Below are 27,861 nucleotides of genomic sequence, written 5' to 3' on the forward strand. Positions count from 1 at the left end.
ATGATCTGAATCCTGCATGAGTTTCCTATGGGCAAAGCAAACTCATAATTCCTAAACTTTGGAAACCATTGACGGAGAGAGCTTTGCTTGCCTCATTTTCATGCACACTTAGATTTGCACAGAGGCATGTACTGAATGACATTTGAGAGTGGTTTAGAGCTGACCTTTCCACATGCTTGCTCTCAGGTTCTGTAAGTGAACTGCTGCAATTTATGAAGGACTGAACCGGGAAAATCTAAACCCTGTAAGAAACAACAACAACAATAAATTACTCTGAAGCAGCAAAACCCCTGGAGTGGTCTCTGAATGCTGGTGACAACAAAATCTAGAATAGAAAATACTTGTGAGGTGTGTTCTCTTTAGGTGGTTGGAGTGTTTGCCACTTAAACAGAGTTGTTGCCTGAAGAACACAGGAAATCCAATTTAAAAAAACCACTGCAGAGTTGACAAGACATGTGGCTGCCTGGAACAGAAGCGTCCTAAAGAAAAGCCTCCTGTACCATATGTAGCACAAGGCTGCGGTTTTCCTCTGGGTCTTTAATTAAAAAAAAAAAAAAAAGACATCTCTTATAAGAGAACACCACCCACCCATAGACTAGCTCTTACTCTTTTCAGAATGGATTTAGCAGATGTCTGAAAACACAGTTTAAAATGAACACAATGTGATCAAATGACTCCATATAAAAAATGGATTTGATACATACTTGGACAACAAGAAAGGTAGTGTTACTTTAGCTCAAAAACTACGCATGGCTTTAAAATTTGTATGGTTTGTTTTTCTCTTATGTGAGTCATAGAACTGACTCTGAAGGCAAATTCCATGGGAGAATTTTAGAAAGTGTTTTGGGCTCCAGCAGAATTGGAATAACTACTCAGCTGTTCAAGGAAGCTTCGTGAGATGAAGCTTACCCGAATTTATAAATAATGCTACATTTGTGTAAAATCAGTCTTCCTAATTTAGTAACATCTTTCTCAGAAGAGACGGCCCAAAACTGTGGTTGGTCGCTATTTTTCAAATGTGACATGAGTTCAGTGAAGAATGAGTCATTTCCTATATAACCTGGCCCGAGTGTGCAGGGAAGAGGGCGCTGTGAATGCAGTCATCATGAAATCATCCTTTTTATTCTTAATTGCTTGCTTTACCGGTGCTTTAATGTGCCTGTGCCACACAAAATAATCAAGTATGTCTCGAGAACATTTTATTTTTCAAAATATGTGTTATGGTTTGAAACTCTTTTCCCTTTTCTAATGCTGGAAATAGAAAGGATTTATAAATGTTTTTATTAAATCAGTGTTTCAATTCTGAGGAGTAATAAAGGTTAGGAATTCTTTCCACGTGTCAGATCCTATGTGGCATCTAATGGGGGAGGCAGGGCACATCTTGCAGAAATAACCTGGAAGTTGATTCCATCCGCCTGCACAGTCTCAGGATCCATCAGCCACCTCTGTGTCATCCCATAGGCGATACTGGAGCCATGTGGTTCCTTTCCCTTATCTGTCTAGTTACCTGATGAGCGAACACAGAAATTACTGCAGTGGCTGTCAGCATGGGCAGGGAGGTTTTCACTCTTTTCTGTCAAAGCCTGTGGTTAGTGCTGTTAGTTGGTTTTTCCTCCTGCTCCAGAGTGGTCTTGGGTGATGCCCGCTATTCTAGCCTAATTAATGCTAATGTTTTCTCTCCCTCTCTGGAGGGCCTGTTTCAGCACAAGGGTTGAGCATCTGAAACTTGGACCCAAGCCACAGGCTTGCTCATGTACATGTCTTTGCCTCCCAAACTTCATAGCAAAGAGGCCAGAAAGTCAGCATGGGCCCTGATTGTATTCTGTTCCTAATGGCCTCCTGTCTGAAAACTGGCCCGCTGCACTGTGCCTGCAGTGATGGGCACCCTTAACGGACCTGGGAGTGTGGGACGGCAGGGACAGTTCAAGTGGCAACTCTAAGACTAGATATTCTCTCTCACTCGCTCTCTCTCCTTCTCTCAATTTTCTATCTCACTGATTGTATATTTATTCATCATCTATCATCTGTTCATTATTTATTCACCCATTATCAGTCTATTTCTCTGTCATTCAGCTATCTGTCCATCATCTATCCATCCATCCATCCTCTATTAACCATCTATTACTACCTATCTATATGTATATCTGTTGAAATAAGATCCCTGGGAATCACTTAGAAGGAGAAGGGAGCTTGGTTTTGCATTTGGTCCTGGAGCATAGGATAATTTATGCCCGGTGCAGCTCTGACCTGAGCTTGTTTACATACCAGGACGTGGCATTAATAGCAGCTCTGATAATTGCTCCCCTCTCAGAGGAAGCCTGGATCCAGTCACTACCTTGCTTATCACCCCACTGTCCACAATGACAGCTGCACTGGGCTCCATACTTTAAATGGACAGGCTAAAACTGTGCACACTGTAAGGCTTCCACGACAAGGGAGGTGGGAGCAAAGAGCTAGAGAGGATCCTTCAATTTGGACCAAGGTGTGTTTGGAATAAACTCTGTGGCTTCCTCATGTAGACTGTGGGCAGGATGTGGGCCACCTGAACCAGCCTGTTCTGGGGACAGAGGATGGCAGGGAGACCGAGGGGCCGGGCCAGGGCCCCCACGGCCACGACCTGCAGAGACCCCTGCTGCTCTAAGGCAAACTTGCTCTCAGCTCCTGTCATTTCATGCTGGCTTCCCTTTCCTGTCACATATATGATGTGTGTGTATATAATACCAGACTGTGCACACATGTACATATATGTGTATTTTATAGAAACTACAATATATTATCTAATAATATATCATAATTCAGTTATGAGATACACTATCATACATTATAATTCTATATCATATGTGCATAATTAAATATAATTATACAATTTTATACTATATAACATAAATATAAATACAGATATATGTGCATATATCTAATCTAGTGTTTAATATATAGTATTATATAAATATAATATACTAATATATAATATTATATAATATATTCATTATATTATTAATAGAAATTTACATTTCCAAGTATATAAATTAATTAACCATCAAGATACCTGCACTATTAATTAATTTATGCACAAGCCTCCATACTCAATGGGCATTTCATTATTAAAAATCTTTATTCCTTATTCCTTTCCTCATGGCCTGCACTAGGTAAGGGACATGAATTCACAATAATAATCTATTATGATACGGCTATATACTAAATGGTTAAGGCCTCCTTTTTAAAAAAATTTTTATTTTATTTATTTTATTTTATTATTATTATTATTATTTTTTTTTTTTTTTCATTTTTCTGAAGCTGGAAACAGGGAGAGACAGTCAGACAGACTCCCGCATGCGCCCGACCGGGATCCACCCGGCACGCCCACCATGGGGCGACGCTCTGCCCACCAGGGGGCGATGCTCTGCCCATCCTGGGCGTCGCCATATTGCGACCAGAGCCACTCTAGCGCCTGAGGCAGAGGCCACAGAGCCATCCCCAGCGCCCGGGCCATCTTTGCTCCAATGGAGCCTTGGCTGCGGGAGGGGAAGAGAGAGACAGAGAGGAAAGCGCGGCGGAGGGGTGGAGAAGCAAATGGGCGCTTCTCCTATGTGCCCTGGCCGGGAATCGAACCCTGGTCCTCCGCACGCTAGGCCGACGCTCTACCGCTGAGCCAACCGGCCAGGGCCTTATTTTATTATTTTAGTGAGAGGAGAGGAGGCAGAGGCAGACTCCTGCATGCGCCCTGACTGGGATCCACCTGGCAGGCCCACTAGGGGGCAGTGCTCTGCCCCCTGGGGCCCTTCCTCAACTGCAACCTGAACCATTTTAGCACCTGAGACAGAGGCCACAGAGCCATCCTGGGGCCACTTACTCTAATTAAGCCTTGGCTGCAGGAGGGGAGGGAGAGAGAAAGGGAGAGAGAGAAAGAGAGAGAGAAGGGAAGTGGGAGGGGTGGAGAAGCAGATTGTTGCTTCTCCTGTGTGCCCTGACTGGGAATCGAACCCGGGACATCCATACACCGGGCTGTCACTCTACCACTGAGCCCACCGGCCAGGGCAAGGTCTCCTTTTTATTTAAGGGTAAATGCCCTAGAAAACGAGACACTTAGATAAAATGCAAAGGAACATTTCTATATTTCTCGATTTTGTATATTCTGTGGGTAAGAGAAAGATGTATTTAGAATTTCAAGGTGATTATTTTGGGGTTCCAAGCAGAAGTGTGTACTTGTATCCTAATGTACTCACAGTGTCCTCCTGGTGTAGTAAGATGTCACTAATCGAAAGGAAGGAAACTGAATAATTAGGGTACTGTTCAGCTGTGCTTATGAATAATATTTTTATATATGTCAAAAGCAGCGTGAAGTTGCCTGGGAAAATGAAGGCCCTGACAGGAATATTCTCCTGTGTTCCATGAGATTGACACTGTGCACGTTTGTTAAATGACAAACGACTTTAGGGTATGTCCCTTTTCAATCTCTCTGGCAGCATTCGGCAACAGGCACCCTCGTACTCCCCACAGTGCCCTGCACGAGTCAGGGTTGACATGCCCACTCTTGGAGATTAAACTCAGGGGGCTTCCCCATCAGTGACTGCTGTACGTGTCACTTGTGTGGAATGCATCTGCAAACCACTGGGCTCCTAGACGCTTAGCTTCATTGTCACTTGTGTTTACATATCATGTAGTGTGGGATCAATCAGTACCACAACAAAATTCATGCAGTTTAAAAGGGTTTGATTCTCTCCCCCAGGGCTACCAGGGCTTGGTGGATGGTGGCAACAACATCATGGAAGCCAACTGGGAGAGCGTCTCCAGCATCCTGCAAGTGGTACGTGCTGACTTCAATGTATCGTTTCTCTATGCAAGTAACTCTCTTAGCTTGAAACCTTCAACCTTTTGCTCCATTCAGAAGTCAGGCAGATTAGTGTTCTGTCTGGCCTTATTTTTACCTATTGGATGGGGAAAAAAACATTCTTTTTTTTTTTTTTTTGTATTTTTTTGGTATTTTTCTAAAGTTAGAAGCGAGGAGGCAGACTCCTGCATGCGCTTGACCGGGATCCACCCGGGATGCCCACCAGGGGGCGATGCTCTGCCCATCTGGGGCATTGCTTCATTGGGGCTGGAGCCATTTTAGCACCTGAGGTGGAGGCCATGGAGCCATCCTCAGCGCCCAGGCCAACTTTGCTTCAGTGGAGCTTTGGCTGCAGGAGAGGAAGAGAGAGATAGTGAGGAAGGAGAGGGGAAAGGGTGGAGAAGCAGATGGGCACTTCTCCTGTATGCCCTGACCGGGAATCGAACCTGGGACTTCCACATGTAGGGCCAATGCTCTACCACTGAGCCAACCAGCCAGGGCAAAAGAGAACATTCTTAATGTGTCATTTAATTCAATTTTGTAAAAACTCTTTACATCATGCAAATGGAGGGATTATCCTTGCAATAAAAAGTTATGCTAGCATTCCTTGGGTACTTGTAGCAGATTTGGGTTTTTTTATACCAGATGAATTTTAAGGCAGCTTTGATTCATTAGTGGTGAGTGTTTACTGGCACATATCTGTGCCTGTTGGGTTTTCTGGAGTTGCTTGGCATCAGGGTACCACAGCCTGAGAGTAGTGGTGGAGTTAGAGGGCATACAGTGCCCTCTCCTGGCCTGCTCCAGATGGCGTGGGTGTCCTCGGTGTGCCCAAGGATGAGGTCATCATCATGTTAGGCAAAGAAACAACTGCTTACTTTGAATTTAAAAAGACATCTGCCTGGATATTTTATATTTATATTTTACTATTCCTAATAAATTTCCAGAACACTATACAGCTTAACAAAGGCTCCAGACAGTTGAGAAATAGAGAGATCACGTGGAGAGAATGGACATGATGAAATGCTCCTGTGGTCATATCTTTTGTAGGATTTGGATTAATCTGTGACTCCTGCTGAGTCCTTTTTAATAGAAAGAACCAAATGGGTTCAGTCCCTGTGAAGATGCTATTGCAGTGAATGAGTGGATGAAAAAATTATGGGAAAATAAGTGGAATATTATTTAGCCATAAAAAAGAAGGATGGGACAATATGGATGGATCTTGAGGACATTGAGTTAAATAATTAAGACAGAGAAGGGCAAATACTGTCTCATCTTACTTACATTTGGGATCTAAAATACTAAACTCATAGAAGCAAAGACTAAATTGGTGTTTGTCAGGGACGGGAGATGGGCAGATGATGGCTCAAGGGTCCAAACTTTCAGTTATGAGAACATTCTGGGATCTCATTTACAGCATGGTGGCTATAGCTAATACTGTATTGTATACTTCAATTTGTTAAGGGAACAGATCTTAAGTGTTCTCACAGCACACACACAAAAGGTAATTGTGCAAGGTGGTGGATGTGTTAATTTATCAGATTGTGGTAATTATTTCACAGTGTATACATATGTTAGTCATCATGTCACATGCCTTAAAAATGTTAACAATGCTGTATTATATACTTGAAAGTTGCTAAGAGACTAAAATTTAAAAGTTATCACCACAAAAAAGAAAGGTAATTATGCAATTTGACAGATGCAAACTAATCTTACTGTGGTAATCATTTTACAATATAGCACTTATCAACGCATCATATGTGCACCTTAAGTTGACACAATGTTTATGTCAATTGTATCTTAGTAATGGGGGTGAGGGTGTATATAGCAAGGTGTACATTTTAATACTCGTCACAGATAAGTTAGTCTGCACCTAGACCTTAAATGTTTTTTACCTGGAAAGAGAGTGAAGAGAAGTTTGACACCTATCAATACTTAAGTAGAGTAATAGTTGCAAAAAAATCAGAACAGAATTGTCTGATTTTCAGACAGCACACTGTGTACAAAGAGCATTTTCTTTCTGCTATTGTAATTATGCAGAAGACAGGAGATAAAGTGTGGTTGTGTTGTGTATGCACCTGCTGTCTGCTTCTCTGCATCTTAGTCAATCCTGATTTCGTGCCTGAGTCCCTGGCCATATTATCTCCTCACAGTTTATGGGCTTTGGACTTAACTTCCTGTTCTTATAAATCATCTGACCCACTAGTTGCTCTTGGTCTAATCAAAGTCCAGAAAAACAGCTTACCTTAGCTCTGTGCCCTGCACCTGCCACCCAGGCTCACCTGTGTTGTACCAAGTCATAGCGTCACCTCTGTCACACTGACTGTTATTAACAGAGGATCACTGTTGACAAGTGAACTCTGTGAAGTGAGCGTGCATTTGAAGGACTGCATGGAAATTCCAGTTCTATAAGTGCATCCCTGACGTATATAGGGAAACCTTGCATTTTTCTAGTTTGGAATTCTAATTTATTTCTGAAGCATTAAGTAAGGAAGATCATGACTTATCTCTCTGGAAGTTGGGATGATCCAACTTAAGTGTTTTTAAGATTTGGCCTTTAAAAAAGGCTTGAGGTTGGGGAGATGTAGTTGAAAAATAAACCTCTTTGGTTCACAGGTTCTTACTTTGCCTGCATATATGGTGAGCTCTGAGTGACAGGAGGAGAGCCTTGTTGCCTGGGGCCACTGGGCGTGGCGCTTTTCTGACTCAGGCTGGTGGCAGTGCTGGGCCTGTCTCAGGCTCTGGGAGCGCGGGGACCTGCGGCCCATGCTGCCCGGCCTCCGGGGTGGCCGTCATCACCTGGTGCTCTTCTCTGCACGTTAAGCTGACGGCTGGCATTGGTCCCTGTTTCCCTCCCCTACTTGGCTTCCCGTGGGCATGAAGCCAGTGTCTCTCTCCATTGAATTCCAGGATGAAGCCAAAAATGGGAAAACTGCAAACTTTCACAGTAGGCAGATTCAAGAGATTAAACAGAGGGAAATCTAACTTTGGAAAGTCCTGTGTTTACATCAGCACTCAATTGTGTCAATCTTTCCAGCATTTTGCCCAGTTTTCAGGAGACAGATAAGTGGGATTTCATTTCTTTTTTCAGGGAGGGACCATTATTGGCAGTGCCCGGTGCAAAGCCTTCCGTACCCGGGAAGGCCGCTTGAAGGCCGCTCACAACCTGGTGCAGCGGGGCATCACCAACCTGTGTGTGATTGGTGGGGACGGAAGTCTCACCGGCGCCAACATCTTCCGGGAGGAGTGGAACGGGCTGCTGGAGGAGCTGGCCCAGACGGGTGCGTTCCGGACACGCTGCGTTGCTCTCGGGTGTCTGTTCTCCTCCTCCATCTTTTCTTTCCTGCACAGAGCTTCAGCCTCAACTGCTCTGCCTGTCTGTTGCAGAGGTATCTGTGGTGTCAGATCTTACAGTCACCACCTCAGGACTTAATTGGACCTCAAGTAATATCAATAACAATAATATTTATTTCACTGTACTATGGTAAAACTGTTGTTACACAATTGCAATTTAATGTAAAATATGTCCAGAGGAGTCCTATTGCTGGAACTAACAGCCACTTCATGAAAGGTATAGACTTGCGAGTGGCCATCAGATGCCAACATCAGGGGCCTCCCAGCACCTTTTGTCAACGGTACTCTATTCTGACAGAGGCTGGGTAGTGACACAGAAGAGGAATAGCTGCGAGTCCCTGCATGAGCTGCCCCCAAACCTTGACCTAAACCATCCTGATTTGGTTTAGGCAGATCTACTCACTCCATCGGCTTCCTGAGAGTGCTAAGTAGACACTACAAACTGACGAGCCCCTCATAGGGCCTCTAAGAAATCAATATGGTGGTTATATAATATTAAGAAGTACTTAATTCTGTGATTGTGATATTTCCTTAGTAAGAGCCACAGTATTCTTCCCAGCCATTACCAGACAGAGGTCGTATTTTACCCACTGATTACAGGGTACAGAGCCTTCCTCTTTGGTTTCTCCAGTGCCAAGCTCTTGTCCATGATAGCCCCTGTTCTGTCATCACCTCCCTCGTTGTCTGGCACTTATTTCCGTGAGTGTAGAGTAATAGGTTGTGGAGAGTTTCGAGTAAACGCGTTCGGAGTTGTGGGTTTCTGTTCCCACGGCCATCCTGTCTCCCCCTCCTGTGCCCGTGGGACCCACGGGCTGGCCCCAGTGAGGGCGACTGTGGCTGTGTCCCACGCAGGCAAGATCCTGGAGGAGGAAGTGAAGAAGCACGTGTACCTCAATGTCGTGGGGATGGTGGGCTCCATCGACAACGACTTCTGCGGGACAGACATGACCATCGGCACTGACTCGGCTTTGCACCGCATCATCGAAGTCGTTGATGCCATCATGACGACGGCCCAGAGGTAGACGGGGAGGAACTGGTGGGCAGGCAGGCGGCATGGGGCACCCAGTGCGCTGCAGCATAGATGCTAGTGCTCGTTCTGGAAGGTTCCAGAGAGGGTGTTCTGGTGTAACTTCTGTCACTTGAGTATAAGGAATGGTGCAAGACAGTTGTTCTCAGGTCCACTGTTTAGTTTCAGTTTTATGAAATGACTCCCTTACCCCACCTCCATTATAGAACAAAAATGTGTTCATTGGAGAGAATTTAGAAGACAAAAGTCATCGCTTTCTAAAGTCCTGTCAGAGTTCTCCTGCAGGACTAGCAGGAAGTAAACGTGTGTGTGAATGAGCCACAGTGGTATGAGACATGGGAAGCATACCCCCACCCCCACCGCGGCACCGCTGACCTGCGGCCTCCCCAGTGTGGGCGGAGCTGTGCGATGTGGAGCTGGCGCAGGCGCTCACTGCTGAGCTACATGCAGTTACATCTAACTTTCTCTTAAAAGTTAGAAATGCTCTTGCAATAGTGTTTGCTTCTGTAGAAAATTGGTCTGTAGAAAATTGGTCCTTTTTTTGGAAGCCTGGGCACCTGCCATAATTGTGGTGCAGCTTTCTGTCTGACGTGGCTACGACAGGACTGGTCTCTGTGTCCCATGCTCTTCCCAGCGGTGTTAAGTGGGCATTTCCTTTGTCTCTTTTTCCAGCCACCAGAGGACCTTCGTTCTTGAGGTTATGGGCAGACACTGCGGGTACGTGTGTGCAGACATGACTCAGGTGGAGAGGACCCTCACATGGCCCCTGGAGAGCCCTGCACCCCAGTGCTAGTGCTCAGGGTGGGGTTCACGGGGGTGGGGGCAGTGGCTCCCATGCAGGCTCGGCATTCTGTGTGCCCAGGGTCGTTCCTGAGCTCTGGGTGCCCGGCGGCAGCCTAACCAGATCTTTGCTGTTTCCACAAAGGTACCTCGCCCTGGTGAGCGCCTTGGCCTGTGGGGCGGACTGGGTGTTCCTTCCAGAATCTCCTCCTGAAAAAGGCTGGCAGGAGACCATGTGCATCAAGCTGACAGAGGTAACTGGCTCTCTGCTTCCCTCCGCTGCCCGCCGTCCTGCGTGCCCTGCACCGGCCAGGCCTGGGAGCGCCTTTAGGGTTTTTAATTTGGACAGAGTGTTAGATAGTTGGAAACTGTTGGATTCTAAAGTGAATTTAAGCTGGGTGCATAGGACCTGCATATATTGGCTGTTCACATAGGAGGGCTGCTTCCCAGTGCTGCAAGGAGTGAGGTGAAAGAGAAACAGCAGCACCTGTTAGTTTTACATGGAGGAGGTATTGTGAGATCACGCTATTGAAAGAAATCAGCATCAGGGAAAAAATCTGTCTCCTATTTTACCTCCACATAACGGTATGAGCAGACTTGTCTTCTGACTCTAATCTGAATTTCCTGCAACACCAATGCATGTTACGATGGCTCTCTGAGCTGTGTCCCCACTGCGCTGGGCTTGGCATCAGGGGGTGAATTACTTTGAGGCAGGTTTTCCCTGCTGTCTGTAGTTTGTGGCATGGTTGTGTTTCACACTGTGGATTATATGTGTAAGGCAGATTTCCCACTAAGACGTGTGAGGTCTCACTGAAAGTAACAACTACCAGGACAGAAACCCCACTGCGGGGAAGGGGGTCCCTGGGCCTGCTTGATTTCTGTAACCTTCTATCAGCTGTCTACAGGTGAAGAATATGAGCCTGTGGCATAGGCTAATTACACAGCAGACACATGAGCACTGCCCCCAGCAAGGACACATGCAGTAAGACATTGCCATCACCTTCATAGTAACAGACTCGAAGATGGGAATTCAAGCAAAGTACTAAGTCAGTCTTGCTGACCTAAAGCCCTGTGCAGGGAAGTGTCAGGGCATGTACAAGAAGCAATCCATGAGTGCACAACTAAATGGAACAGTTAAGTGGAACAGTGAGCTGACGCTCTCTCTCTCCCTTACCGCCTCCCTTCCTCTCTCTCAAATCAGTGAAAAAATTTAAAAGATAAAATAAGGAAAAGAAAGAACCCATTAGCTAAACTGCACCTTTGCTTGGAAGAGCCAGGTCCCTGTCTGAGGTTAGAGCTCTTAGCTAGAAGCAGACCAGCGATTCCAGGGAATGTCTGAAGTGCGCACACTAGCACAGAGGTGATAAAGGAGTTCATTGTTTCTCGGTCTGACCTGGGCACGTGGCAGCATACTCCAGCACCCAGCTGGTGCAGGGAGCTACACGGCACGGTGCATGAGCTGAGGGTGCACTGCTTCTAGATGGGTACTTCTGTGTGCCGCTGGCAGCATCTGCTTCATTACATCGTACAGGACTTTGTGTATAGATAGGACATTCTCCACGAGTCTGTTCCACTGTGTCCAGAGGGCTTTGCCTGTCTGTCAGCTGTCCTCTTCCCTGACAGTTGCTGGCCTGTGACTGTGACACCATCACAGGCCAAGGTCTGATGGCAGCCCTCGGAGGCATGTAAACCCACCGTCCCTGTCAGGAGGTGTGCACGCGGTTGGTCAGAAGTCAGTCCTAAGGCTGCAGGGCTGAGGCATCACTGGGTTTTAGGAACAGATTCTAGGTTTGTCCATTACTTCTATAACTGTGTGGTCTTGTCTGTACACCCTCTGGATTCCAGAATTTATCAGCTACGCTGTCAGCCAGGACATGAGTGAGAACATGTTGGCCCCTGGAGTGCTAGCAGAGTGAGGACCGATGGTTTAAATTCACCTGTGTGTGAAAACACTTGATATGATTTTATCTGTAGTTCATTTTTATTGATTGTTGATGTAACACTGGGAGGATTTTCCTAAATACCTTTCTGGATGGTATATGTATTCGTGACCTCAGTTGTGGGATGAGCAGCCTGTGAGAACAGTCTACTTTGGGTGACATCCTCTGGGTTCCTGGGAGGGGCCGCTCCAGCGCTGCCCACTCAGGGCCTCCCACCGCACTTAGCTCACACATCCTCCTGGAGAGTCTTGACTGGGGGACTTTATAGAGGACAGACTCGTGGAGAGTGACTGCAGGGCACCCTTGCATGACTGCCCTAAGCCTGTGAGGACTGGCTCCTGGCCCAGCTGGGCTCGGAGTTCCTCTACTTTCTCTCCTGTGTCCTCCTGCCTCCTTCTTGAGCCTGAGGCCTTATCAGTCCATCTGATATCAATGGCTGAAAATTCCTGGGTTGGGGCAGGGTTTCTGAGAGGTGGTTGGAAGTCTGGCTTCCAGAGGAGAGAAGTCTGGTTTGCAGTGGAGACTGGCTGGTGCACCTGGGAGTGCACTGATGTCTGGTGCTCCAGGCAAAGGTCAACCAGCATAGCCTCCCAACACGGGCCTGCCAAGGGCCGACAGCTGGGGTGACGTCACCAGATTGCGAGGCCCACCCTGCTGCACCTGCTCACCTAGAAACCCTTCACCTTCTCCCTGTGTCCTTAGTAAATAGTGCTTGTGGAATTAGGTGATGGTTTCTACCTGGCAAGAGGCCAGTTCAGTTGTGGCATTAGAGAATTTTCATATTCTGTTTCCTTAGAACCGAGCCCGGAAGAAAAGGCTGAATATCATCATTGTGGCTGAAGGAGCAGTCGATACCCAAAATAAACCTATTACCTCAGAACAAATCAAGGAGGTGAGTGTGTCCAGCTTGCCACCTCCCCTCCGTACCAGCCTGGGAACGGGAGATGGTCACATGACTGGCGGGGGTGGTTTTGGCACATTGCGTTATTATTCTGAAGACATTTTTTTGTTCTTACTGATAGTAAAATATTTTTGTAATGACTCAGAACTTCAGTGCCAGGAGAATCATGCAATTCCCAGCTTCTGGAGAGCCATTGTCACTCATGTTACTCTTGGGAATGTCCCCAAGGGGCCAGAGCTCCCCAACGGATAGGAGGAAATGGAGAAAGGTGGGGATGGAAGGTCCAGCTCTGGACACCAGCTGCCCTGTTAGGAGGGTCAGCCCCCGGCTGTGAGCCCTGTCTGCTTATTCCGGGAGCATCAGCTGAGCATGTTCTTACAAAGAAAGCCTCCTGTTGGACGTGAGTCACGCCCATTCCCACCTGCAGAGGGACTGATCCTGCAGTCCTATTGCTGCAGGGTTTGGCCGCAGGTACTAGCTTGTCAGGCCTGTGATGGGATGGGCTGGGCTTCCGAGTTATGGAGGCAACTTAGCACATTCCATACACACCAGGGAGACAAATAACAGATAGACAGGCTCTGGTTGAAGCTGCCCTTCAGGGAAAGGTTGTTATTAACTTGGGTTTATGAGTTGGTTTCTCTGTTTTGCCTTCTTTATTCTGATACCGGCTGTGCACCTAAATCTTAAAATAGTGAGAGGTAGCTGTGAAAGATATCAGCTGATATTTACAAGTATTAACGGCAAATGACACCAGATGTTAGACCTCAGTCCTTGAATTTTGGCTAAGAAAGAACTTAGAGCCAAGACTCAAATACTCAAGACTCAAAAACCAAAATATTATATAGAAAGTCACAGAGGTAGAAGTGAGCTGGCTGGGCTGTAGGGACACAGGAAACAAGTTACAGAAGCAAAAGAAGGAGACGGAAAGGCAAAGAAAACACACTTGGGAGAAGAAGAGGGGGTAAGGCTCTTTGGTGTGTGCTCCAGAGAGAAAGAAGGAGAGAAAGGGAGAAAAGGAGAGAAAGAGAACTCTGGGGAAAGCCACAGGCATGCTCGAGAGAGAAAGCATGTACACGTTGAGTGCTTTGTCTGAAGAGCTTCTATTTGGAGGTCTCAAGGCAGGATCTCAATAGAATATTCATCACCTGGTGTTCACTGATAGGTCAGTACCAGAGCAAGGGGTCATTATTCATAGCAGCTGGTCCTCATATCAGCCATGGTGTCACCTGCCTGACCTTGCTGCTTTTCTGGGCCTGGAGCTGAAACACAACAGAGGCCTAGATGTTATTTCCAGTTTGACCAACTCTGTCTCTGTGGTCAACAAACCCAAGGCTTTGTTCCTAAGATAATCTGATACAGATCATTGTCCTGAGGGCTTAATGCTGAAGAAAATGGTTGTGCAAAGGCTTGTAAGGAAGTCATATGAGGTTTTCCTTCGGGCCCCTGTTCCTCCTCTAAGGGCCTCTAGCACATGACCAGCACTATGAAAGTTCAGGGGGTCAGACCACATAACCAGCAATACCCTAGAGGAGGAAAGGTTACCCTGGGGGCCGGGTCTCACCTACAGTTGTCCACTGATAGACACCCAGGGCTTTCTGCCCTGGTGACCATCTGTTCCTGGTCCCTGGCTCCTACTCTGCTCCTGCCTGTCTAACTACCCACTGTATCACAAATACTCTCTAAAGTCAGAGCAAAGAGTTTGCTTTCCCATTTAACCAAAGTCGAGATTGAACCATGGACTATTATAAGAGCAAGAAGGACCATGATGTTGACAAAGCCCAACTCCATTATTTTTATAAAGAAATGAATGAGGTCCAACAGGTATGTGGCCTGTCCTGGCCACCCAGCTGTGCTCATGGGGTTCCTGGCCTGAGGAGACACCTTGACTTACCGTGCTGTGCTTGTCAAATGCTGTGCTATTCAAATACAGGGTAATTCAGGGATTGTTTACTTTTTTAAATAAAGAATTATGCTTTTGACATGAGCTATAGAAACTTTTAAAAATCATGTTATGTTCATTTTGCGAAGTAGGAGAAATGAAAATTCTACTTGATAATAAAATCTTTATTTAAAATTTTTCAGCTAGCCATTAAACTAAGCATTCTTTCAAGAACCATGATTTAGGAATTAGAACATTTCCTATGTCGAGCTGAAGAGTAGAAAACTGTTTCTCAGCTCCACCCCTGCCCCCTAGTGGGCGCTGATATGCCTGCACATGCTCTGTGTCCCCTGATGGAGATATTTCCTGCAGCTGGTGGTTTCCCAGCTAGGATATGACACGCGAGTGACCATACTTGGACACGTACAGAGAGGTGGAACGCCGTCAGCCTTTGACAGGATTTTGGTAAGTGAGTATGTACACTGTCTGGCAAATACACAAGGAAAGGCGCACTTCTGGTTCATTAGCGCAGTCTGGCAAAAGCATCTTCCTGCAGTATGGGGTGACCCGTCTCCAAGATGCTCTGGCTTTTGCTGTCACTGGGAGACTCAGACTAGAATGATTTCCAGGCCCCCAGTCACCCAGGTGCTCGGAGACCCCACCCCACATGGACAGTTGAGGATAATGAGGACTCTAGGGTGGAACTCAGAATGTTGAAGATTCACACGCAGATTTTTAGAGACAGCTCCAGGGGCAGCAGAGCCCAGAGTCCAGATCCCGGGTTGTTAGTCTTCACTGCTCATCACACCAGAGCCCCTCCCTGCACCCCGCTCCCCTCCTCTGACCTCCTAGAGCAGGGTAGTCAACCTTTTTATACCTACCGCCCACTTTTGTATCTCTGTTAGTAGTAAAATTTTCTAACTGCCCACCAGTTCCATAGTAATGGTGATTTATAAAGTAGGGAAGTAACTTTACTTTATAAAATTGATAAAGCCAAGTTACAGCAAATAATAATAATAATTACTTACCAAGTACTTTATGTCAGATTTTTGCTAAGTTTGGCAGAATAAATCTTTATAAAATAACTTACTATAGTTAAATCTATCTTTTTATTTATACTTTGGTTGCTCCGCTACCGCCCACCATGAAAGCTGGGATGCCCACTAGGGGGCGGTAGGGACCAGGTTGACTACCACTGTCCTAGACAGTTCTTAGTGGAGACTAAATCTCTTTGTTGGAATTGCATAGGTTAAGCAGGATGGACTTTGGTATCTAATTGGGAATCATTTACAGAAAACAGGGAAGTTAAGGATGGATGTGTTTAGGACACAGTGGGGCTGTCTGAACAGCAGGGTACAGGGGCCATAGATGCATCGGCCTGGGGGTACTGAGGGGTTCTCTGGAGAGAGCGCTGCCTTGGGCGGCTGGAGGGCCGTGTCTGACCCCCGTGAATGTCATTCCCAGGCCAGCCGCATGGGGGTGGAGGCTGTCGTGGCCCTTCTGCAGGCCACGCCAGAGACCCCGGCCTGTGTGGTGTCGTTGAGCGGGAACCAGGCCGTGCGCCTGCCCCTGATGGAGTGCGTACAGATGGTGAGTGGGGCCAGGTGTGGCGGGGGAGGCACCAGCAGGCACTTGTGGCCCCTGTCGCTGACAAGCCACACAGGGAGTTAAATGACCTTAATCAGGTCATGGGGAGCTGCACTGTGGGCATGGCAGCATATCTGTATGGCCTGGGCTGGCTCCCTTTCTCAATTCTGTGCGTTATATGGTACTCATTTTTAGGGTAGACTATACTGTCAGGAGGAACTGTGCGGGAGGATCCATGAGGGTTTCTATCAAAGATTGAAGATGAAATGCAGGAAAAGTGCTGCAAGGAATCTGTGGGGTGGGCTGCACAAGACATCCTTGGCCTCTCAAATTGTAGCCATTCCTTCCATCCTGTCCCCAGGGATGTTCCAGTCTGTGATGTGACACTGGCCTGGCTAATTCAGATGACATTCTGACACGTACCCGCCTCCTTCAGGCCCGAGTTATAATTTACCTGCTTAGTGCCCGGGGGGGGGGGGGGCAGTGAGCGCATTACAAATTGTTCATCTTTTATTTCTCAAAGTCTGTTCATGACTATCGTCCTCTTGTCGTCTTTTCCAGTGGCTCTGGAGTACATGCATTTATAACATATACAGAGAAGTGATTAAGTAATTAAGTCATGGGGCTTTCGGGAGGTGACCTTAGACACATCACTTCCAAAGTCTTTGGGAGAGAATTAAGCCTATGTGCATGTGGTGTGTATCTGTGTGTGTTTTTGTGTAAGTGTATATGTGTCTGCATGTGTTTGCATGTGTGTCTGTGTGCATGTGCCCAAATGTTTGTGCTTTTTAAAAATTTTTTTATTAATTTTAATTTATTGTGTTTACATGGATTCAAGTATCCTGCTGAATATTATACCATCAGCCTCCAACTCCGTGTTCCCCATTATACCCCCCTTGGCCCCCTCCCTCCAACTCCCTCCCCCCTTCCCACTGGGATTTGCTGTCCTGTTATCTGTATCTCTGTGTTATGTATATATAATTTCACTAATTCTGTCACCTTCTCTGATCCCATCCCCTCATCCCCGTTCTCTCTGACAGCTGTCCCTCTGCTCCCTGTGACCCCACCTCTGCCTCTATTCCATTCCTCAGTTCACTTTGTATGTGCTTTTTTGTCTAAGTGTGTGTGCCTGTATGTGTGTGCATATGTGTGCATATGTGTGTGTTTGTATATATGCCTGTGAGAGAGTGAGGTGACAGGCTTACGAGAGTCCAGATGTTGAACTATGTGCAGTAGTCTGTTTTGAGCCTATTTCTTATGTCTAGTGTCTGTTCCTTCAGAGGCAAATATGTAGGAACAACCTGGCTTGTCCTCCAAATGACCATACAGTGTGGCAAGTCAGCTGATGGCTCACAAACGCCACCGTGGGCCCTTCATTGATACCTGCTGTTTGCCATGTGTTTTTCCTAAGAGTTTGGAGTGTTTTATAAGCACAGGTGACACTAGCGGTAGGGAGTGTTCTTATTGTTCGGATGGGGAAACTGAATAACTTGCCTGAGATCCTCAGGCTGAAGGGGCCGAGGTCAGGTCCCAGTTGGGCACATTTTCTTCAAGCCTCTCCTCTCTGCCTGCCAAGACCCCATCTGGGTCCCCTGGCTCCCAAGGTGGGAGGTCCTTCTGTATACATTTCTTTCTGGTTCTGCTTTTGTTGAGCAAACTCCCTAAGATCTCAGGACCTGCTGCCCCAGCGTGGCCAACAGGGCCACCTCATCCTTTTCTATGAAGTGGCCTGAGCCAGTGGTCCCAGTGTCTCCCTCATAGCCAGGTGGTGACAGGCTGGCTGCAGTCCAGTGTGGACTGCTGGCCCCAGGCTGCCAACCTGCAAGGTCATGATATGAGGGGGACGGGGGGGGGGCACCAAGCTGGGCATGAGGTGGCGCTGACTCCTGACCCTGCTTTCTTCCTCCTGCCATCTCTTTAAAGACTCAGGATGTCCAAAAGGCGATGGAGGAGAGGAGGTTCAAGGATGCTGTGCAGCTCCGGGGAAGGTGACTATTCTGAAGGAGTCTCTGATAAGGACACATGTGCTCGTCGGCCTAGCTCTTCAGAGGACCCGGCGAGGTTGTCCATTCAGAGGGCCCTGTGAGGTTGTCCGTTCAGAGGGCCCTGCGAGGTTGTCCGTTCAGAGGGCCCTGCGAGGTTGTGCTTGTTCCGTCTCACTGTGAGAAGTCAGCACAAAGACGACAGGCAGGCACTGTTTCTGCAGGTTGAGGGCCTGAATGACTAGTCAAGGGGAATGGTTCATACCTTTGTTTATTTTGGGTAGGGCAATCAGGAGACTATAATGAGACAGGAAGTGACAAATGGCTAGCGTGTTGGCAAAGGAACCTGAGAGGTCCTGGATGCCTTTGTCCCTTAGCTCAATCACATCCTGTGTGTCCTACATACTTGTATCCCCGTGAGGGAAGTCAGGACATGGGGCAATGTTAGGGTCCCTGCCCTTGCGGGACACAGCAGTAATTGCAGACCGTCTGCTGCTGACACCATTGTTCTCTGTGCTCAGCCTTCCTGTGAACTCCCTCCTGTGCCATATACATTCTAAATTTGGTCCTACAGCGTCATTTTCTCCTAGGAGCTTTGAGGGAAACCTCAACACCTACAAGCAACTTGCCATCAAGAAGCCAGACTCCCAGATCCCAAAGGTGGGTGGCGATGCTGCATGTCGGCGCCCAGAGGTGACCTGATGCTCCCACTGACCCTCTTCCCCAGCCACCTTCTTGCCCCAGACCATGCCACAGCCTGCCTGCACTTGGCCATGCACTTCTGGCACCTGGTGGTGGGCAGGGCCACCTCCCGGGTGTGCATGGCATGGTGATACACCTGTGACAGGTGCCACACATACCCCTGTCTTGCAGAGTGGCTGCAACGTGGCTGTAATCAACGTGGGTGCGCCAGCTGCCGGGATGAATGCAGCCGTGCGCTCGGCGGTGCGGTGTGGCATCTCAGAGGGACACAAGATGTTTGCCGTCTATGATGGCTTCGAGGGCTTTGCCAAAGGCCAGGTGGGTCCTGGTGAAGGGATGTTTTGTATGAAAATGTTGTGGGGAAATGGGGAACCACGGGCTCTGTCAGGAACATGACTGCTTCAGGAACATGACTGCTTGTTAAGAACAATTTTTGCTTTAGGGTCCCATGCTAAGGAAGGTTGTCACTACTTCTGAGGGATTGACATGAATTAACCAGTTTAAGTCTTCCAATAAATCTGAGATATTAGCCCTGGCCAGTTTGCTCAGTGGTAGAGCGCTGGCCTGACATGCGGGAGTCCTGGGTTTGATTCCAGGGCACACAGGAGAAGTGCCCATCTGCTTCTCCACCCCTCCCCGTCTCCTTCCTCTCTGTCTCTATCTTCCTCTCCCGCAGCCAAGGCTCCATTGGAGCAAAGTTGGGCCGGGTGCTGAGGATGGCTCTGTGGCCTCTGCCTCAGGCGCTAGAATGGCTCTGGTTGCAACAGAGCGACACCCCAGATGGGCAGAGCATCGCCCCCTGGTGGGCATGCCGGGTGGATCCCGGTTGGGTGCATGCGGGAGTCTGTCTGACTGCCTCCCCGTTTCCAACTTCAGAAAAATACCAAAAAAAAAAAATCTGAGATATTATCCCCATTTTCCTTACAAGAAAACTGGACACAGAGACCTTAACTTGACTGTGGTTGGATGATGCAGGATTGTAAGCACCACAGGCTGCAATGTCCTGGTAGTTCGCCTAGTTACTCAGCAGCTATTCACTGAGTTCTCACGCTACAGAATTAAATTAGTGAAGAAAGCAGACATAGCTACTTCCTCCATGGAGTTTTCATCTTAGGGAGGGAGATGAGGGTAAATAAAATTAGACTGAGGCCTGACCTGTGATGGTGCAGTGGTTAAAGCGTCGACCTGGAATGCTGAGGTCACTGGTTTAAAACCCTGGGCTTGCCTGGTCAAGGCACATATGGGAGTTGATGCTTCCTGCTCGTCCCCCCTTCTCTCTCTCTTTCCTCTCCTCTCTAAAATGAATAAATAAAGTCTTAAAAATTATTTTAAAATAAAAAATAGATTAACTGTAGAGAGCGTATTAGGAAGGGGGGTCTACACTAAGATACTAAAGACAGATGTTACTGGGTGGTGATCTCAGACTCAAGGTTGAAGGGCTGAGTGAGTAGCCCACAGGGACATTGAGACGCTGTCCCAGGAAGACAGAGGGCAGTGCAAAAGCCTGAGGTGCTCAGAGCGGGAGGGGCCGGTCTGACTGAGCAGGAGAGCAGTGCGCGAGGAAGAGACAGGGCCAGGTGCTTCGCAGAAATTGTAAGGAGCTTGGCTTTTACTCTGAGGAGGTGGGTTTTGAGCAGGGGCCTGGCACATACAGATTGTAAGGGGCAGATGTGGGAAGCAGGAGAGTAGTTGGGGGGTTGCTGCAGTCACCCCGATAAGAGGTGTGGGGGACTGGGTCTAGTCTGGCAATGACAGAGTCAGTGCGATATCTTCTGAAGGGTCTTGGATGTAATATGAAAGCAGAGAAAATAGAATTTGGTCATGGGATATGCACAGGGGTAGAAAAAGGAGGTGGGACTGAGTCTCTTCTGGCCTGAGTTGCTGCTGATGGACACGAGGAAAGGCAAGAGGCACTGAGATTGCAAGATGCTCAGCAGGGTGTGTGGTGGACGTGCTCGGGGGTGTCCAGTGAGCAGACAGAGATCGTGTTCTGGGTCTTCAGAGATGCAGCCTCCAGATGCCTGTTGGGGGGCATCAGGTTACAGACAGTGTTTAAATTTATGACATAGAGGGGTCCCCAAGGGCATAAAAGAAAGGGCTTTGCTGTTAAGAGGAGAGAGGGGAGACCTAGCCCAGGAGAGAGACGGAGGCGTGCTGAGGGCAGGGTGCAATTACCTCGCTGGCATTATCTATGTATTTTCAGCTTTTTTAATTTTTAATTAAAGAAGTTTTCTTTTAACCATAGGTCAATTAAAAAATACATGTTAATTTTTCTTTTAATTCCCAATGGTAGAATTTATCCAACTAAAGCATTCATTTGTTCCATTGACAGGAGACTAAGGTGCAGAGATATTATGCAAGCAGGAGGGCTTGCCATCATGCGTGGCTGGACCTTAGTATCGAGTCTGTGTCTTGACTCTGTCCGCCTCGGGTTAGAAGTTGTTTTCTAGGACATCACAAGTCCTACAGACAGGCAGCTCGTTGGAGCTGCTGGCCTCTCAGCTGCTCGTAAAGCGTCTAATTTCCTCAGTTTCTCACTTGAGCCATCTCATTCTCTGTTTGCACCTTAGATAAAAGAAATTGGCTGGTCAGATGTTGGAGGCTGGACTGGGCAAGGCGGCTCCATTCTTGGAACAAAACGGTAATTTCCCGCCTTGGTTCTGACCATATTCTAGAGCAGTTGCTGGTGCACATGCTGCGAAGGGACCAGGTGACCCTGGTCCGCATCCTGGCGGAGTCCCGGGTTATGTTAGGAGCTGAGGGGGTGTGTGCCCTTGAAAAGAGGCAAGCAGACAAGCCATGATCGGTTTCCTCCCAAAATCTCTTCCATCCACTGATTTGAAGAATCAGACAGTGGACAGAAATCTTCCCTCTCATTTGAGGAGACAAAGATAAGTGACGTCACTGATCTGCGGTGACCATAGTATGCAACCCAGCATTAGAGCATGATCAGTGGTGGCTCAGTGTCTGTGGGAACAGACCTGAGTGGTGTCAGTGCTGGACGCCAGTTCCCTCCGCCGGAGATGTGGCCGAGGTATTCTAACACAAAATATTTATTTCTGAATCACAGTGAGCTTTCATTTTCCATTGTAGCTGGGGGAATATGTATTTTAACCAGACGCTGTTATTTAACATTAAGTCTGAATCTTTTCATCTTCATTCTCGGGTGTGCAAGTCAGTATCAGTCGTTATTATACATCACATTTCTATGGAAGGAAAAATAACTTGTACATGAGCCTAGCAAATGTCAGATCCCATGTGAGTGTTAGCTCATTGTCCCACCCTTCATTTTGCTTTGAAACCAGGTAACTGGTGTCCCCAGTTGCTGGGGTCATTTGCAGGACCAGCTCTGCCCAGCGGCTCGCTGTCCAGATCCCCGAGTGCCCGCAGTATTGGTGTCCTGGGAAGCAAAGCCCAGATTAGAAGCAGGGCACCTCTCAGTGTGCCTTTCTGGCCCCTGCAACCCGTGGGTGACAGCTCAGGCAGTTTGCTTTATGTGCCATAGCTCTGGGTGAGCTGGCAACACCTGATATGCTTCAAGGGCTTTACTAGACTCTGGGAGGGACTGTGTGGCTGATGCTACACCTACTGTGTGCCCTGATGGCCCAGGCTTGAATATGTTTGCCCTGCAGCTTCCGCTGAGTCTACCGACAGGATGGGCTCTCTGTTTCCTCCAGCCCACATTAATGAAACGGTTGGGTCAGTGTTGTGTGGGCTCTTGGGACAGGGCCAACTATCATTTGTTTGACCTCACTTAGGGGCTGTGTTTGAAACAGGTGACAAAACAGGAGAATAGCAACCATAGTGGGTATGGCTTTAAAGGAGATTAGGTTGGATAAAGCAGAAAACTGCAAGTTTCCATTTAAATATTTTTTGTGAATATTTGCAAGCTATTCTGGTTCATTTTTTTTTTTCTAATGAGGCTGCAGAATTCTTTTGAGGTAAAGCTTCTCCCAGTTTTCTTTTGCAAATACACTCCTTTGGGACTTGATCCCTGGCCACTCTGGCACGGGTGGTTCCCCTGCTCTGCTGTCCACCAGCCACGTTGCAGGGGAGCAGACTGTCCACTGCTCACGCCACCCAGCTCTGCTGCAGAGGCAGGGCAGGACTGCTGCCAGGGACCGGTGGGCGTTTTGTCCTGTGTGAGGCCTGGCTGACGTCATCTCTCTTGAACTATTAGGACTCTCCCCGGGAAGTACTTGGCAGAGATTGCTGCTCAGATGCGCACCCACAGTATCAATGCGCTGCTGATCATCGGTGGGTTTGAGGTACGTCACTGTCTCTGTTCACGGTTGGCACATCCATGCTGTAGGCTTTAATGGTGGCCTGTGCCAGCTTCACCAAGCGCCTCATGAACTGGGATCATAGAGCCCAGGCCCGCTGGACAGCTCTGACGCAGAGCCGAGCCGGTGGGGACACTCACCCAGCAGGGACCAACACAACTCCTTGACTGGGACGAATCTGTTCAGTGAGTTCTGATGTCTTTCAAGTCTGTAGAAATGATTCTCTCTCTTAAATTTGAAGCCCATTGGCTCCTCAGAGAGGAAGGGAGTTATATGGCCAGCTCATTTTTTTATCCCATATTGTACTGTAGGCTTCTATTTTTTCCCTATTCAACCAAGAACAGTCCCATGATAACCTCATGTTTTTTCCTTTCAAGAAAATGCAAGAGTCTCAACTACTCAGACGCTTGCCGATAACAGACTTAGTCTTGTGTCTACATGACAACGTCCCGTGGGTCCCTTTGTGTTTAAAGAACTGCTCCTTCTTGTTGTGACCTTAACACGTTTCCACATTGACTTTTTAGAAGTCCTTTCGGTTTCCCTCTGCTGCCTCCCTCCCCCAACTGTGCACGCTTGTCCCGCAGGCCTACCTGGGACTGCTGGAGCTGTCAGCCGCCCGGGGGAAGCACGAGGAGCTCTGTGTCCCTATGGTCATGGTTCCCGCCACCGTGTCCAACAACGTGCCGGGGTCTGATTTCAGCATCGGTGCCGACACCGCTCTGAACACCATCACTGACGTAAGTCTGTGTGGCAGCAAAGCAACAGCCGTGGCCGCTAACCCAGGGCCCCTGGCCCGTTTTTATCTACCAGTGCACTAGAGACACCTGCCAGCCTGGGCTGTTTGTCTGTTTGCAGAAAAGGATTTTTACAAGGTCTGGCCCTGTCTGATCCAGCTCCCAAAGACTTGTAGCACTTCCTTTCCTGTGCTGCGGCCAGGGTGACGTGTGCGCGAGTGACAGGGAGCACCTGCAGCTCAGGTAGTGGGGGGTCAGTGGTTTGTGATTTGGATAATCATTAAAATTAGTTTTGTGGGGTGTTTTATCTGGGCAATTTATTCTATCCTCTGTCACCTTGCCGTGATAAATTCTGGGTCCAAGAGCCCTGCTTTGATGTTTGAGGACAGAACTTGAGATAAATATTTTGTCATTTCATTCATCCACCTGAATCCACCTTTAGTGTTTGCTTTTCTTTTGGCTAAGCCTGCCAACGTCATTCTCCTCTCTGTCAATGGGGGACATTAAATTACCTATACAATACTGGTGCTATTTAAGGGTTTTATCCCCTGAATGGCAATAGCACAAAATATATCCTTATTATCATACTTACAAATCACACTTGGGAAATAGCATGGGAGTTTGAAGAGCAGTATCTAACATGGAATATATATATTTTTTTAATTTGGTGCCTAAATTTTTTCAGTAAATTCTGAAGTTTAATTTTCCTTCTGAGACCTACCTAGATCTTATGAATTATTTTCTAAGATTAATTTTTCCTTAAACCCAGGGCATCGGTTTTGTTTCTAGTGCTGGTAAATAAAAAAAAAATGCTTTTAAAATAAAATTCAATGGTAAGGGATGCTGACTGCTTGTTTGTTGCTTTTCTGAGCTTCCTAAATTTTCTGCAATTTTTTTTTGTTTGTTTGTTTGTTTTGTTTTTTACTGAAAAGCCCTGCCCTGTGTCGCCCACATCCCCACGCTGGAGTGCCCGTCCTGTGCGCACCCCTAACTGCTTGCCGGGCCGCCACCCCTCCCGTGACTGTCACTCCTGCACTCCCTGCTCCTGGACTAGCTCCTCTCCTGGCGGATCCTCAGGCTGTGAACTGCAAGGTCCTGTCTGTCCCAGAATGAGCTTCATCGTTGTTTGTGCCACTCTTTCCTTGCCTTTGCTGGATTTTGAATCTGATTATGCTAAGCTTGTGTGGAAGCAACTGGAAGTTCATTGTTACCTAATCAGAACGCTGGGGGGTGTTGGGGGCTTTGAAGAGCATCATCTGCAGGTCCTGTCAAGGTTGGCATTTATTCCGTGTGGTATTTGATACGCACTTTCAGGCACGGAGGTAGGACTCTCCCGCTTTGAATTTCCAGTCTCCTCTGCTACAAAGAATTCTTTTCCAGTTTTTTATAAAGATCTAATACCTATGGTATATGTGTATTGTTAAAAATCTGTAAACCAAAATATACAGGAAAAACACTCCAAATTACCCATCCTGCTTCCCTTAGAGGGGTCTTTGAAGTTTATTACGTGGCCTCTTAAACTGGATGTTGTATTCATTTGGTTTCTCAAAGCCAGGGTAACTGGTCACGACGGCGGTGTTCCATTGGTAAGGGACCAGGCTGCCTTTGCCGGGTGAGCCAGGTGGTCTTGTTGGTGAGGTGGTTCTGGTTCTGGCTTGTGATCTGGGACTGAAGGAGGTCAGGGTGACCCCCTTGTGGACCTGCTCAGTGTAGCCTGAGGCCACAGGGACTAAGGTATGAGCACAGCGTGTAGAAACTGCTGCTTCTTCCACAGTTCTGTTTGTTAAAGCCAAAATGAAGTTGACTCCTTCTCAGGAGGCTTGGATTCAGGTTGGAACTTGTCTGGGCTGGCCATAAAAAGGAAAGGGGACATACTGAGGGCAGGCACCCTAGCCAGCAGCACACGGCGCTCTGCATCCCTCCTGATCTGCGCGGAGGATCCAGGCAGCCCTTGGGCTCCCAGGCAAGTGTAGCATCCGTCCGTCTACCTTGCTCAGTCACTCCTTCCCAGACAGGTCACCTGCAGGCCTGTATCCTGGTGACAGTAGCGCTACCTGCTCGGCCCTGGACACACGCGGGGTACAGACCTGGGGCATCTCCAGTACCAGCAGCTCCTTGAGTTTTGCTCCCAGAGGACATCTGCGATGTCTGGGGACACGTTTGGTCCTCTGAACTGTTCACAAGGATACCCCTGGTATCTGATGGGTGGAGTCTCCACCATGTAAGGACACCTGCCAAATGAGGATCTTTTGGCCCAGAATGTCAAAGGTGCCAAGGGTGAGAACCCAGAGACAGCCTCAGGTTATCAGCTGTTGCGTCTTTGCACATTTAGTCATCGTCTTCACAACCACCTGTCCTTGCCAGCACTTGACTTAGCTCACAGGTGTGTCATGGGAAACAGGTCCCAGTGCACTTACCGCATCAGAAAGGTAACAGGCGTCCCGGGCAGAGCAGGCGTTTGGAGTCCCCATGGTATGGCTTTGGGCTTTCAAACAGATGTGTCCACGTCCCAGAACCAGACACTATTTAGTCAGAACACAGGGACATGTGCTGAGCTCTGTGCAGCCATGAAGGTCATGAAGGTGGCCAGGGTTACAACCCTGCTGATAGCCCACAATTGTGATTAAAGACTGGACTGTTCCTATAAGCCCATCCAGTTTCTTTTCTCAGAGTTGACAGGTCCAGTGTCCAAGGTTACTTCATGATATTGTGACCATGTCTCCACTTAGACCATAAAGCCAGGATATGGGTAGGTGGAAGGGTGATGACAGAGGAGCTCTCAGGCAGGTGAGTGACCCCCTCCTCACCTTCCTCCTGGCTCCCTGGACTAACCCACCACAAGTCCACCATCTGCACACTCTCAAGCCACAGGTGCCCTTGAACCTGACTCATTCAGAGAATCATGGGACAGCAGGGGGCACCGTCCCTTCCAGGAGGCCTGGGTGCCAGCCTGCCCCTCACGTGACCTTCCTGCAGCAGAATGTGCAGTGGTCCCAGGGAGATAAATAACCACACACAGGCCTGTTTGCCTGAATGTCCACCAAACGCTGGCTGCGTTTGGTACTTCGTGGACTTGGGGTTGATGGACAGTGGACCTGTTTACTAATAACCTGCTTTGATTAATACTCGAGACAGGTAATGCAAATAAATCTCTGGAATCCCCAAGAACAGCTGGCTTTTTTAACATCAGAGCCAAACAATTTCACCTCAGGGTTCCAAAGCAACTTGGGGCTCTGGCTCCTCCATGCTGCCCCGTGTAAGCATTACAAAGAGACATGCAGGGAGGGGTTCCTGCTGACACAGAGCAGAGGCACCTGGACGTGGTGGGGGACTGTTTGCAGAGTCCTAACAGGCAGGGCCTTTGCCCTGCTCACTGCAGAAAGTCACCAGACAGGCCTGGCCCTCAGACTCTCCACCTGTCTTGCCTCACCTTAAAGATGCCAAGAAACGCCACTTGTTCAGCCGCCACTAACCCCGTCACCACTTCTGGCCCTGCTTTGCTGCCTCCTGCTTGCGTCCCTTAATTTGGGGCAGTAAGTGCCCCTGCTGAGGCCAGCACCCAGGGGCCCCGCCAGGTCACCCTGCTCCGCACTGCAGCTTCCCCTCCCCACTGGCACGCACAGACGAGCTCGCCCTCCCCCGATGATGGCAGGGGAGGTGCCAGGGGCCTGCTGACCGCCTGCACTGCTGCTTCAGGCTTTCCAGAGCTCATTCGAATTTGCCAGTGCTCATGGCGACCACCAGGAGCTTTGCATCCCCATTTGCGTCCTGCCTGCCACTATTAGCAACAGAGGCCCTGGCACAGAACTGAGCGTGGGCTGTGACACTGCCCTGAACATGCTTGTAGAGGTAAGGCCGTCCCCTCGT

The 27,861-nt window shown here is 48.1% G+C and overlaps 1 protein-coding gene across 2 annotated transcripts in view; it reads left to right on the forward strand.

Moving 5' to 3' along the window:
• The window catches only part of PFKP (phosphofructokinase, platelet), a 70,234-nt gene that overhangs the window by 30,104 nt on the left and 12,269 nt on the right, over window positions 1-27,861 (forward strand). For both annotated transcript variants that reach the window (XM_066384117.1, XM_066384118.1), the window contains 14 exons: window positions 4,727-4,804; window positions 7,917-8,106; window positions 9,032-9,197; window positions 9,879-9,923; window positions 10,132-10,240; window positions 12,723-12,818; window positions 15,079-15,171; window positions 16,171-16,296; window positions 18,217-18,281; window positions 18,866-18,935; window positions 19,149-19,295; window positions 21,548-21,618; window positions 23,158-23,245; window positions 23,845-23,997. In XM_066384117.1, coding sequence (XP_066240214.1) covers window positions 4,727-4,804; window positions 7,917-8,106; window positions 9,032-9,197; window positions 9,879-9,923; window positions 10,132-10,240; window positions 12,723-12,818; window positions 15,079-15,171; window positions 16,171-16,296; window positions 18,217-18,281; window positions 18,866-18,935; window positions 19,149-19,295; window positions 21,548-21,618; window positions 23,158-23,245; window positions 23,845-23,997 — 1,497 coding nt within the window. The remainder of the gene's footprint in view (window positions 1-4,726; window positions 4,805-7,916; window positions 8,107-9,031; window positions 9,198-9,878; window positions 9,924-10,131; window positions 10,241-12,722; window positions 12,819-15,078; window positions 15,172-16,170; window positions 16,297-18,216; window positions 18,282-18,865; window positions 18,936-19,148; window positions 19,296-21,547; window positions 21,619-23,157; window positions 23,246-23,844; window positions 23,998-27,861) is intronic.

The sequence above is a fragment of the Saccopteryx leptura genome, chromosome 5 (assembly GCF_036850995.1).
Source record: "Saccopteryx leptura isolate mSacLep1 chromosome 5, mSacLep1_pri_phased_curated, whole genome shotgun sequence".
NCBI classification, from domain to species: Eukaryota; Metazoa; Chordata; class Mammalia; order Chiroptera; family Emballonuridae; genus Saccopteryx; species Saccopteryx leptura.